General features: G+C 36.8%; 1 protein-coding gene across 2 annotated transcripts; it reads left to right on the top strand.

Moving 5' to 3' along the window:
* The first annotated feature begins 4,563 nt into the window (after positions 1 to 4,563).
* On the top strand, positions 4,564 to 11,613 carry LOC100847738 (NKG2-A/NKG2-B type II integral membrane protein-like). 2 transcript variants are annotated; one of them, NM_001319888.1, is made up of 7 exons: positions 4,564 to 4,659; positions 6,349 to 6,543; positions 6,928 to 7,047; positions 7,516 to 7,569; positions 8,680 to 8,831; positions 10,911 to 11,011; positions 11,348 to 11,613. In NM_001319888.1, exons 2-7 carry the CDS (start codon positions 6,357 to 6,359, stop codon positions 11,469 to 11,471), a joined length of 738 nt encoding a protein of 245 aa, NP_001306817.1. In that variant the 5' UTR covers positions 4,564 to 4,659; positions 6,349 to 6,356; the 3' UTR covers positions 11,472 to 11,613. The 2 variants fall into 2 exon arrangements, with proteins under 2 accessions (NP_001306817.1, XP_003586171.1); XM_003586123.6 differs by lacking the exon at positions 4,564 to 4,659 and having other exon boundaries at positions 6,311 to 6,543.
* Positions 11,614 to 14,495: the final 2,882 nt, after the last annotated feature.

The raw sequence follows: 14,495 nt of genomic DNA, 5'->3' as shown, positions 1-14,495 counted from the left end.
CTGTGTCTATCTTTGTTCAACAGTGTGACAGCAGAAGCATGAATTACATGCCACAGTGCCTGATGACACCTATGTCTGTGCCTTGAGATTTCACCAATTGGAGGACAAGCTTGGTCAGAAACACAGCTAGGACGAGCTCTCTCGACTGGCCTTTCACCTCTGCTTTTAGAGTAGGAGGTCCATGTTGATATGTATGACTGGTTTCAGAGACATAATATCAGAAAAAGATAGCCAATGATCCAATAGCATTTAATATTCCCACACAGAAAATTTCCACTGGTTTCAGAATTTCATTTACTTCACACCCTTCAGACAAGAATCATAGAGAACTAAAATGCCAAATTTTATGAAGATTTCATAGGTCAAACGATTTGTGAACTTTAGCAGCCAACATAAACTTGAAAAATAAAGGTGAACTTTCAGACTCTCATGTAGGTGGGAAATCACTAAATTCAAAAACCCTAAAAATAAATTACCTGACATCATTTCTAGATAAAAATTCAAAATATCAAACTGTGAGTAAACATCAGCCTATATTTTTAAGAAACATCCAACCTGATTGATACAGTACAGTAAAAATATCCAATATTGGGTTGACTGATTTGCATAACAGCAGATTTCCATTTCTTTCTTGTGTTCTCTTTAAATTATCTGAAGAAGCAGATACTGGCATTCAAAAAACTATGACAGCTGTAATTGAAAAATCTTAAAATGTTTGAAAGTTGCCCTTTAAATGCATCAAAATCAAAATGATCTATTCCGTTAGCCATAGCAACAATTATAAAAGCATTCTTTAAAAATCATTACATGTTTAAATATAATGAGAATGCTGAGCCCTATTTTACCCCAGAAGTGCTAGTTAAGCAGAAACAACAACAAAAAAGGATTGCATTTTGGCTCTTGTTTGTTGTTTGTTTATTTTTTTTCCCTCTTAAGAACTACATAGATCTGTGCACCTAAAGGGCCAACAGTGCTCCAGTGCTTTATAATTTTTCTTCAAAATGCATAGCAATAACAATTGAACAGGGAGGCCTTGCGTGCTGTGATTCACGGGGTCGCAAAGAGTGAGACACGACTGAGCGACTGAACTGAACTGAACTGAACGATTGAAATTACTTCTATGTCAGCTACACCATTTGTAGTCTTTTCAAAACCACTTTTAAATGTCTTGGGATTCCTTCTTCTCTGAATCCCTATGCAAAAGTGTTTTTCTCCTTTTAAATAAAGGTAGGCAATGGCACCCCACTCCAGTACTTTTGCCTGGAAAATCCCATGGACGGAGGAGCCTGGTGGGCTGCCGTCTATGGGGTCGCACAGAGTCAGACACGACTGAAGCGACTTAGAAGCAGCAGCAGCAGCAGCAGCGCATTTTTGGGGGCTTTCCTAATAGCTCAGCTGGTAAGCAGGTAAAGAATCCACCAGCAATGCAGAAGATCCCAGTTGGGTTCCTGGGTCAGGAAGATAACATGAAGAAGGGCTAGTCTACCTACTGCAGTATTATTAGGCTGGTGGTTCAGATGGTAAAGAATCTGCCTGCACTATGGCAGACCTGGGTTTGATGTTTGATCCCCTGGAGGAGGTCATGGGAACCCACTCCAGTATTAAAGCATGGGAAATCCTCAAGGACAGAGGAGGCTGGCAGGCTACAGTCTTTATGCTTTAACCTCTTACCCACCAAGGAAGCCTTGGGGTTGCAAAGAGTTGGAATACAATTGAGGAACTAAGCATAGCACAATTTTTAGATCTTCTAGTGGGTCAGTTCAGTTGCTCACTCGTGTCTGACTCTTTGTGATCTCATGGACTGCAGCACGCCAGGCCTCCCTGTCCATCACAAACTCCCAGAGTTTACTCAAACTCATGTCCATTGAGTCAGTGATGACATCCAACTGTCTCATCCACTGTCATCCCCTTCTCCTCCTGCCTTCAATCTTCCCCAGCATCAGGGTCTTTTCAAATGAGTCAGTTTTTTGCCTCAGGTGGCAGCATCAGTCTTACCAGTGAATATTCAGGACTAGTTTCCTTTAGGATGGACTGATTGGCTCTACTTGCTGTCCAAGGGACTCTCTCAAGAGTCTTCTCCAATAGCACAGTTCAAAAGCATCAATTCTTTGGCTCTCAGCTTTCTTTATAGTCCAAATCTCACATCCATACAGGACAACTGGAAAAACCATACCTTTGACTAGATGGACCTTTGTTGGCAAAGTAATGTCTCTGCTTTTTAATATGCTGTCTAGGTTGGTCATAACTTTCATTCCAAGGAGCAAGCAACTTTTAATTTCATGGCTGCAGTCACCATCTGCAGTGATTTTGGGGCCCCCCCCAAAAAAGCCTGTCACTGTTTCCATTGTTTCCCCATCTGTTTGCCATGAAGCTATGGGACCAGATGCCATGACCTTAGTTTTCTGAATGTTGAGCTTTAAGCCAACTTTTTCACTCTCCTCTTTTACTTTCATCAAGAGGCTTTTTAGTTCGTCTTCACTTTCTGCCATAAGGGTGGTGTCATCTGCATATCTGAGGTTATTGATATTTCTCCCAACAATCTTGATTCCAGCTTGTGCTTCATCCAGCCCAGCGTTTCTCATTATGTACTCTGCATATAAGTTAAATAAGTAGGGTGACAATATACAGCCTGACATACTCCTCTCCTGATTTGAAACCAGTCTGTTTTTCCATGTCCAGTTCTAAATGCAGCTTCTTGACCTGCATATAGATTTCTCAGGAGGCAGGTTGGGTGGTCTGGTGTTCCCATCTCTTTCTGAATTTTCCACAGTTTGTTGTGATCCACATAGCCAAAGGCTTTGGCATAGTCAATAAAGCAGAAATAAATGCTTTTCCACAGGTCTCTTTTTTTTTTAATATAAATTTATTTAATTGGAGGTTAATTACTTTATAATATTGTATTGGTTTTACAATACATCAACATGAATCCACCATAGGTATACAGGTGTTCCCAATCCTGACCCCTCCTTCTTCCTCCCTGCCAATATCATCCCTCTGGGTTGTCTCCACATCAGCCTCAAGCATCCAGTATCGTGCATCAGACCTAGACTGGTGACTCATTTCATATATGATATTATACATGTTTCAATGCCATTTATAATAGCCAGGACATGGAAGCAACCTAGATGTCCATCAGCAGATGAATGGATAAGAAAGCTGTGGTACATATACACAGTGGAGAACTACTCAGCCATTAAAAAGAATACATTTGAATCAGTTTTAATGAGGTGTATGAAACTGGAGCCTATTATACAGAATGAAGTAAGCCAGAAAGAAAAACACCAATATAGTATACTAATGCATATATGTGGAATTTAGAAAGATGGTAACGATAACGCTGTATGCGAGACAGCAAAAGAGACACAGATGTATAGAACAGTCTTTTGGTCTCTTGCTTTTTTGATGATCCAATGGATGTTGGAAAATTGATCTCTGCTTCCTCTGCCTTTCCTAAAGCCAGCTTGAACATCTGGAAGTTCTCAGTTCACATACCGTTGAAGCCTGGCTTGGAGAATTTTGAGCATTTCTTTGCTAGCAAATGAGATGAGTGCAGTAGTTTAAACAGTCCTTGGCATTGCCTTTCTTTGGGATTGGAATAAAACCTGACCTTTTCTAGTCCTGTGGCCACTTCTGAGTTTTCCAAAATTGCTGGCATATTGCGTGTAGCACTTTCACAACATCATCTTTCAGGATTTGCAATAGCTCAACTGGAATTCCATCACTTCCACTAGCTTTGTTCATAGTGATGCTTTCTAAGGCCCACTTGACTTCACATTCCAAGATGTCTGGCTCTAGGTAAGTGATCTGGGTGCTTATCTGGGTCATGAAGATCTTTTTTGTATAGTTCTGTGTTATCTTGCCACCTCTTCTTAATATCTTCTGCTTCTGTTAGGCCCATACCATTTCTGTCCTTTATTGTAACCATCTTTGCATGAAGTGTTCCCTTGGTACCTCTAACCTTCTTGAAGAGATCTCTACTCTTTGCCATTCTATTGTTTTCCTCTATCCTTTGCACTGGTCACTGAGGAAGGCTTTCTTATCTCTCCTTGCTATTCTTTGGAACTCTGCATTTAGATGAATACATCTTTCCTTTTCTCCTTTGCCTTTAGCTTCTCTTCTTTTCTCAGTTATTTGTAAGCCCTCCTCAGACACCATCTTGCCTTTTTGCATTTCTTTTTCTTGGGGATGACCTTGACCACTGCCTCCTATACAGTGTCACAAAGCTCCATCCATAGTTCTTCAGGCACTCTCTTTATCAGATCTAATGGATCTTACAGTATATGATAACACTTTCTCAGAGGCATTTAAAAATGGAAAATGTAAGTAACACAATTAGAGATCCAGTTGTGCTTTTAATTGGAGCCCAAAGTCTCCTATTTTCTGGAGGTGTGTGATAAGCTAAACTCTCTTCAACTAGGCTAAGTGTGAGGATTTCCTGTTCAAGCCTGAAGTGACACATTGACGACAAATCAATATTTTCCATTCTAGCTTCACTCTGAGCCTTCACAGGGCAGCCTGTGAAGGTCACAGACATTGCTTATTCTTGACCGGGTTTAAATTTTTAAATTTCTCCTTTCATTACCAGCCTAAGCAGGTCTCTTTTTAGAAATTAACCTGATCTGCACACTAAAGAATGCACAACTTCCTGGCCAACAGAAGGTATGTGTCCCTCCTCTCCTGTCTCTCTGCTAGACCGTCTCACTCAGTGGGAACTAACAAATGTTAGAGGGGATGCAACTGAGCAAATATTGGGTGATTTCTCCAAGTATTCAAATTATTGTCTGTAGAACGCTAGTCAAGTGAATACACACATGCATATTTGGGTGTGGATATAATATTAAGTGAAATTTATTGACCTCATGATAGGGAACAATTAGTTTCGGATTTTATAATCAGTAGATGGTAAGCTTTTGGTATAATAATATGTTTATATATATTTTGCTCAACATCTATAAACAGATTCTTGGAAAGGAATTCATTATATAGCAAAAGGCCAAGCATAATTCCTCCTATATGTTTTAGATTCAATAAAAAAAACCTAATTTTTTAATGAAATTAAAGATGAAGTAACTTTTTTTAAAATATATTTTATTTTATTCTTTAACTTTACAATATTGTATTGGTTTTGCCATATATCTAAAAGCTAATTTAAACTTAATTGTCATAATTAAAGTATTTTTTAAAATTCAAACATTGAATAAATGATATGTTATACTAATTAAAGGCTGATGTAAATCAGAAATAGTACCATAGAAATGATGACTAAGATAATAATTAAAACTGATAATTACTGAGAACTTATAAATTCCAGGTTGAGTGCTCAGTGTTACACATGTTATATATTGCATAAACTTATTTCCATTTATATTAATAATATAGGTTACCAGATAGTAAATAACTTTTTGAAGGTCACATTTTATAAATATCAGTCATAATTAATTTCCAGATATTTCTGACTACTGCATCAATTGTCTGATTTATTAAATTATGTTATCTGGATCTTTTATAAGTAATTACCATCACTTATACAGCTAAAATGACCTTTACTAACTTGGACATCTGTCAGATCTTTCTGGAAGTTTGAACCAACAATGTTCTTCCATAAGTGACCTATACGTGTTTATCATTTTGTGGGTTCAGATATTAGCCATTAAATCAATTATCAACTACTTTTGTAAAATAAGTATTTTTTAGTCTTTCCTATTTTGTTTATTTTTCATATTACTTGTTATATATGTTTAATGTGTCATTAACACTTTCCAGTATATGAAGCATTTCCTCAGTTTTTAACGCTTTCTCAGAACTCCTCAACCATTTGAAATAAAGACCATTTGTTATCCTTTTTCATCAATCAATGTAAGTCACCAAATAATGTAATTTAGTGTAGGAAATTATTGTATATGTCAACATTACTCTCTCCTCATCTTTAAAGAACTGTTTGTAACCATTATTAAATTTCAAAATTATCATAAATTTGGGTGAACCTCTCTTGTTAACAGAACATTTTAATTTGAACACAAGCACTATGATGGTTTTAAAATATTTCCATGGAATCTGACTTAATAAGGATATTATTGTTCATGAACTTCTTTATTGCTCCCTAATTTATTGCTTTTCACTGTTTGAATCAATAATATATGTGTCAAATATATAATATCTTTTTCAAAAAAGCATTCCATTGTGAAAAACATGTTTAAAGTTGTAAGGATTTACCAGGCTTTAAGTTTGTTCAACTGCAAAGTGAGCACTAAGCACTTTGCCCCGCCTGTGGCATTGTGCTCGGGTTCTTATCTCACACACACCACTCAACCTCAGTTCACTTCAAGCACAGTCCTTGATCTCACTCAGCTGCAGAGATGAATAACCAAGGAGCAACCTATGCAGAACTGAAGGGAGTCAAGAACTCAAAGAGGCAGAAAAGAAAACCTAAGGTTTCTAAAAGTTCCATTTCAATGACTGAGCAGGAATTAACATATGTAGAATTAAATCTTCAAAATGCTCCTCAGAATCTTCATGGGAACAAGAAGAATCAGCGCTCCAAAGGTAAATACTTACTAGACACACATGGAGCTGTTCTAGGAAGTGCAGTGGGGTGCAGAGGTGTGGAGGAAGAGTAGGGGATAAACTCGCATATTTTTGAATTTGAGGAACAGAACTTAAAGCTGGATATGGGATTCTGATGTGAAATCGGAGGACTACTTTTATTCTGGCATTACTATAATTTGAAGTCTTTGATCAACAACTCATGTAGTCTTTTATTTGCTGAAAACACAATGGTATATTCTGAGAGAAAGACTACAGTGGTCAAAATGGGTTGGGGTCCAAGTTTATATCCATAATTCTGTGTTCGTGTGGGTTCTTGTGTATGTAAACTCTGAACAACTGTCCCCATGACTGCTTTCTCAGTTTCCTTTTCTGTCCCTGCAGGTTCACCATCACCTTCAGAGAAGTTCATTGCTGGGATCCTGGGAATCATCTGCCTTGTCTTGATGTCCACTGTGGTGACAATGATCATTGTTACTCCCTTAAGTACATTTTTGAAAAACTGTAAGGGAACTTATCACTTTACTGAGAGTCAGTGCTGCTAAACATTTCATAATATTATAGAATGTGCCTATCATTAAAATACATGCATTTAGAATAAATGCAGTATGTTATATCTAATTTGTCAGAAATATACAACACAGGAGAATTACAGAGAGCATGTATATGTATATTCTGACTTCATGACTCAAAAGCATGCTCTAGGAGATTTAAAGATCTTATTGAGAAATACAAATTAATTCTTGAGATTGGTTAAAGCAAATACTGTAAGACGTGGTGAAGTTTGTTCCGTTAGGTTTTTGAAATATTTTTTCCATCAAGTCTTCATTACCTAATTAATTTTTCTTGCTAAATCAGTTTTATTTCAGATTACTCTAATTCTAAACAATAAAGTGAATTCTCAAGCTCATACACTAAAATCATTATGATTCATTTAAAGCAATATTAACTTTTTAATGATTAATTTTGTAGCTACTGTAATACAGGAACAGAATTACGCCTCTCTCACAACAAGGCTCCAGAAAGGTACATAATGATTTTCAAAGTTCTGATATGAATACAGTTCATTTTTGTCTCTATCTTAGGCTAGGGAAAATAAGAGTAGATTTGGGGATAGAATATAATTTATAAAATCAGGCAATAAACATTCATAAATAAATGATTATAGGAGACTACTTCTCCCTATGCAATAATATGATCACCATATCTATTGTTGGCAATTGGCTATAATTTCCTCCTGCTATATTATGATGAGACAAATAATTTTGCTATTCTAAAATAGAAATTTCTATACTGATGTATAGAACAGTCTTATGGACTCTGTGGGAGAGGGAGAGGGTGGGAAGATTTGGGAGAATGGCATTGAAACATGTAAAATATCATGTATGAAACGAGTTGCCAGTCCAGGTTCGATACACAATACTGGATGCTTGGGGCTAGTGCACTGGGATGAGCCAGAGGGATGGTATGGGGAGGGAGAAGGGAGGAGGGTTCAGGATGGGGAACTCATGTATACCTGTGGCGGATTCATTTTGATATTTGGCAAAACTAATACAATTATGTAAAGTTTAAAAATAAAATAAATTAAAAAAAAAAAGAAATTTCATTTCTTAATTTTCAACACATGTAAAGAGTATATATTTCTATATGTTTGCTTTATATGGGGACATATATTAGAGAAAGACCCTCTCTATGAATATATGAATGAGATTTGTTTTATGTATACCAGCCTTGAGGATGCATAGGTATGTTATTATATATATATATATGTGTGTGTATATATACATATGTTTATATCTATGCATGCTGCTGCTGCTAAGCGCTTCAGTCTTGTCCGACTCTGTGCAACCCATAGACGGCAGCCTACCAGGCTTCCTGTCCCTGGGATTCTCCAGGCAAGAACACTGGAGTGGGTTGCCATTTCCTTCTCCAGTGCATGAGAGTGAAAAGTGAAAGTGAAGTCGCTCAGTCGCGTCCGACTCTAGCGACCCCATGGACTGCAGCCTACCAGGCTCCTCCGTCCATGGGATTTTCTAGGCAAAAGTACTGGAGTGGGGTGCCAATGCCTTGTGTAAGTTAATTTTTATTTTTCAAAACCAAATTGTTTTTGAATAGTAATTCATAATCTTTCTTCAGAATGTCATTGTGGTCATTGTCCAAAAGACTGGCTTACATATTCCAACAACTGCTATTATACTAGTTTGGAAAAAAAATCGTGGAAGGAGAGTTTGATATCCTGTGCTACTAAGAATTCTACTCTGCTTTATATAGATAATGAAGAGGAAACGGTAAGATATTAAATGTTTCCAACACTTTGCTAAAGGCTTCATTTAGTCAACATTATATTTGTTAGGATTCACTTGTGCTTTTGTACATATTTGTAGCTTGTTTATTTTAAGGTCTGCTAGCATTCCATTAAACAATGGAATATAACTTTATGATACTTTATTTACATTTTTATACCGTTCATGCATGTGTGGTAATTTCTGGTTCTTGCTTTGCATAGAAAACCATGCTTCTACAAATGCTATTAAATTCTAAAATACATTGTGCTATCTAATTTTACCATACATCAAGTAAAATAAACATATGTTTTTGCCTGTAGAATTATGTAATTGTGTATCAGATCACGGAATAGAAGTTTCAACTTCCCAGCAGCCCCACCCCTCTATAATATCTTATCACTTCACCTCCTTATTTACTCACTGTCCTGACTTTTGATTTTATAGAATCTCTTTGATTGCTTTTGAATCATATACATGGAATCCTGTGTTCATGCTTAGTTGTTCATTCGTGTCTGACTCTTTGCAACCTCATTAACTTCAGCCTGTCAGGCTCCTGTGTCCATTAAATTTTCCAGGCAAGAATACTGAAGTAGTTTGCCATTTTCTACTCCAGGACATGAAATAATACAGATTGTCCCTGTCTCATCACTGCCATATGATATTTTGCACTTCCTCCAAATTTTTGCATTTATGTGAAGTTTGTAAATTTCCACAGCTCATTGTGTGAATTCAACATTTAAGATCCATTCTTTCCAACGCCGCTGGGTGGAGATGGAGTCTTACACCCTCAGGGATAAAGAGGCTTCTTAGCTTCAGTAGCTTTAGTCAAGACATCCCCTTTGCTGGTCCCACCCCCACCCCTATCACCCAACCCTAGTGTCTCTCAGTGGAGGAAACAGAGGCAATTTCTCTGACTGCTCCTTCTTAGTAAGTGTCCTGATGGATCACCTTGTAAGGCTTACCTGGTGTTGCCTACACGATTCTCTCAACACACAGGAGGAACGGATTACCTGTGCCACCCCCAACAGCCAGGTTAGGTTTGGGTGTTTGGGAAGTAAGAGGCCTAGGTCACTTTCACCTGGTTGGTGGGGAGATACAAGATGCCCCTAATTATCATTCCTTCACCTCCCACCTTGTTCTCTCATCAAGGAGAAGTGATTAGTGATTACAGAGGAGTGGGGCTGCTGGGAAGTCTCAAGCCACATCACCCTTCTCTTTTTCACCTTTCAGAGTTCTCCTTTCTCGTGTCTTTCACTAGTTCCATGTTACAGTTGAACTCAGCAGGGAGGAGCCCAGAGAAATGAGTCTCTGACCCCTTGTCTGGTCCACTGGATTCCACCAATACAGAAACAGATGGCTTTGGGGTTTATCTAGTCAGAGAATGGTGTCAGGCTCAGAAAACCAAATCCGGCTCTCATGTCACTTATTTTCTCAATTTCATTTCCTTAATTTCCCTCTAAAACTGAAATTCTGAGAAACATATAATAGTAGAGAAATCCATTGATATTGTCACAATATCCAGAAAAATGAATGTCATAGAATCTAAAGACTTATTTATAGCCTTGCTATGTTAGTTTTGTCATGAGGAAAAATGAAATTATATGAGTCAGAATTTTCCTCATTGCGCATATTGAATTATTCCACCTTCTTATCCCTTAGGCTTAATGTCAGATGTAGTTCACAGCTGTAAGTCTCCCCAAGTTGTTATGCAAGGTGTATTCTTTTGTGGGATCTCTACAACTACTTCATGTCTTTGTAAATATTCCCTTTATTAAATGGCTGTCAAAAAAAAAAAAAGGAATTTTCCTTATTAACAGTAGAACACAGTGAATATAATATATTGAGTATATTGTTGAGTTAATTTTGAATCAAAAGTACAGGTATTGGTTAATATTTATGGTGCTATTAAAACTTCGAACTTTCAACTCCTATGTTTTAGTGTTAGATTAGAATCTAACATGCTCAATTTGTTCAAAGAATGAAAGATTCTATGAAAGAACACATCCTTTGACTTGCATTTTAAAAATTAACGAAAACATTTCATAATGACTATTTAAGTGAAAATTCTTTATTTTGGGCTAGAAATTTCTGATGTCCCTATCAATTATATCGTGGATTCAAGTCTCTCGTGAAGGCCGTGGTCGTCCTTGGAAGTGGCTAAATGGTTCAACTTGCAAACTACAGTAAGTTTGTAAAAAGAATGCTATATAGAGGAGGAAAAATACAAAAAAGAAATATTTTTAAAATAACACGAATACATTTGTTTTAGTCGAATTATATTTTAGTCGAATTATAGAAAGATGAAGGAAGATATTGAAAGTTAATAAAATGTTGATACCAATGTTGAAAACTAGGCTACTCTGTAGCCAAATTCCTAGTAACCAGCTTTTACTGAAATTTTATTAAAGACTTCATTACCCATTTTCAAAATATCTTGTACTACAGTTACATGGAAAATGCTATTGTTTCATGAGTTGTCTTCATAGAATATAACAGAATTATCTATTTTTCCATAACAGGATAACAGACAAATTACCTGGTGAACATAACTGTGCTGTACAATCTTTATGGGACATAAGAGCAGAAGACTGTCAGTTTCCAAATGCATATCATTGCAAGAATAAGCTTGGAATTAAAACATGAGTTTGGATGCTGTTGGGTAACTTGACTTTTTATGAAATGGAAATAATATTCTGATTGCATACATTTTAAAATGAATCATATTATTTTTTCTGATAATGAATGTTTTTCAAAAACAGTTGAAATATAATTGTGTGTGCTCATTCGTTTAGTTGTGTCTGACTCTTTGAGACCCCATAGACTATAGGCTGTCAGGCTTCTCTGTCCAAGGAATTCTCCAGTCAAGAATACTGGAGTGGTTCTATTCCCAGATTTTTAAGGCATTTCCACACTGTTCTCCATAGTGGCTGTACCAGTTTGCATTCCCATCAACAGTGTAAGAGGGTTTCCTTTTTCTCCACACCCTGTCCAGCAATTGTTGTTTGTCGACTTTTTTATGGTGGCCATTCTGACCAGCAGAGAGGATACCTCATTCTATTTTTAATTTGCATTTCTCTAGTAATGAGTGATGTTGTGATATGAGAAAGCTACATATCTTTTCGTGTGTTTTATTAGCCCTCTCTATATCTTCTTTGGAGACATGTCTGTGAAAAGTTGTTGTTGAATCACGCGAATACACCGGGATTCTTGGCCCCCGGAGGAGAAGAATTCAATCCGGGGCCAGAGACGAGGCTTGATCGCTCAGAGCTTTTGTGTAATAAAGTTTTATTAAAGTATAAAGGAGATAGAGACAGCTTCTGACATAGGCATCAGAAGGGGGCAAAAAGAGTACCTGCTTGCTAGTGTTAACAATGAAGTTATATATTCCAAAGAATATCTGGAGATTGTAAAGACCTCATCAGACCCACTCCCATAATTTACATTTTAAGATAACACTGTCCTTGGGCAAGATACATCCTTGTAAAGACCAGGTCTACTCCCATAATTAACATTTTAAGATAACAGAAGGTTGAATCCAAAGACTGTCCTTATGCAGGATACATTATTGATATATAATCCTAAGGAATGTGGAGAAAGACAAAAAGTTTGTCCTTTCTTCCTCCTTGAGAATTCCAGACCCCTCTCTCCTTGGGGACCCCTAGACTCCCTATCAACCTACCTAGGAAATGACTCTCTCATCTGTTTAGTCCTTTGGTCCACTTTTTGATTGGGTTGTTCATTTCTCTGGTATTGAGCTGCATGAACTGCTTGTGTATTTTGGAGCTTAATTCTTTGTCAGCTGTTTCATTTGCTGTTATTGTCTTCCATTCTGAAGGCTGCCTTTCCACCTGGCTAATAGTTTCCTTCATTGTGCAATAGCTTTTAAGTTTACCTAGGTCCCATTTGTATTTTTGTTTTTATTTCCATTACTCTGCAAGGTGGGTCACAGAGAATCTTGCTGTGATTTATGTCAGAGGGTGTTATGCCTCTGTTTTCCTCTAAGAGTTTTAATAGTCTCTGGTGTTAAATTTAGATCTTTAATCCATTTCGAGTTTATTTTTATTTATGGTGTTAGAAAGTGTTCTAGTTTCATTCTTTTGCATATGGTTGACTAGTTTTCCCAGCATTTGAATCAGTTCTAAGGAGGTGGATGAAACTGGAGCCTGTTATACAGAGGGAACTAAATCAGAAAGAGAACCATCAATACACTATATTAATGCATATATATGGACTTTAGAAAGAAGGTAACAATGATCCTATATGCAAGGCAACAAAAGAGACACACATATAAAGAATAGACTTTTGGAGTATGTGGGAGAAGGTGAGGGTGGGATGATTTAAGAGAATAGCATTGAAACATGTATACTCCCATATATAAAAGAGATGACCAGTGCAAGTTGAATGCATGAAGCAGGACACTCAGAGCTGGTGCTCTGGGACAACCCAAGGGATGGGGGAGGGAGGAAGGTGAGAGTGGGGTTCTGGATGGGGGAACACATGTGTACCCATGGCTGATTCATGTCCATGTGTGAGAAAATACCACAATATTTTAAAGTAATTATCCTCCAATTAAAAAAAAAAAAAAAACTACTGGAGTGGGCTATCATTGCATATTCCCTGGAGGACCTTCCTGACCCAGGGATCAAATCCTCATCTCCTGCCCTGGCAGGCAGTCGCTTTACCACTAGTGCCACCTGGGAAACCCCATTGAAGTATCATATACACACCCAAAATATAGGTATCATTACTTTTGTGTCTCACTTTTTTTGCTCAACAGTATGTTTATGGCATCAAATTTCTAAAAGATTGAATACTGTGGAACCCATTTCCATGTAATATCAAAAATAAGAGTAGAGAGACCAAAAGTAGATTAGTGATTACTAAGGGTTGTGAAGAGATGGAACAGGAAAAGACTGCATATTGATTAGTGATGAATGCTTTCTAGAGTTTGATAGTAGTGACGGTTGTAAACTGTGAATATTTTAAAATCATAGATTTATATATTTTAAATGGATAAATTTTATGCTCTGTAAATTACACCTCAATAAAATTTTTAAAAAGTAACTGCTTTGGAACTGCATTTAATCTTTAAAATAATTTCTGAAGATAATCGTCTTACAATATTGACTCTTCCAGTCAATATCATGCTTTATCCTTCCAATCAATTAGGTTTTCTTTAAATTCTCCCTATTTTATTGATCAATTTTTATTTATTTATTTATTTGTGTGACACTGTTCGGCATGTGGTATCTTGATTCAGTGACCAGGGATCAAACGCCCACTCCGTGCACCAGGAAGAAAGTAATCTGAACCACTGGACCACCAGCGAAATCCCCCTATAATATTTTATAGTTTCCAACGTTGAAATTTCACACAAATATGGACATTTCATAGCCATGCTTTTGTAAACAGCTATTTTGTTTTTAAATTTGTAGTAATTGTTGCTGCTACAAATAGAATTGTGCCCAATGACTTCTCTGATTTTATGTATTAATTTTATCATTTCAAATATATATTCCTCTGGATTTTTTATGTAAATAAATAGTGCATCTCTGAATAATCACGTTTTATTTCTTCCCTCCAGGTGCAATAACTTTTTCTTGTTTTTCCTTTCTTTTTTTTTGTTTTTGTTTTTCTTGTTTTTGACTTATATTTACCCAATTGCCT

The sequence above is a fragment of the Bos taurus genome, chromosome 5, assembly GCF_002263795.3.
Source record: "Bos taurus isolate L1 Dominette 01449 registration number 42190680 breed Hereford chromosome 5, ARS-UCD2.0, whole genome shotgun sequence".
In the NCBI taxonomy this organism is placed as follows: Eukaryota; Metazoa; Chordata; class Mammalia; order Artiodactyla; family Bovidae; genus Bos; species Bos taurus.
The sequence above is the reverse complement of the archived record's forward strand: the minus strand, read 5'-3'. Positions and strand labels throughout refer to the sequence as shown.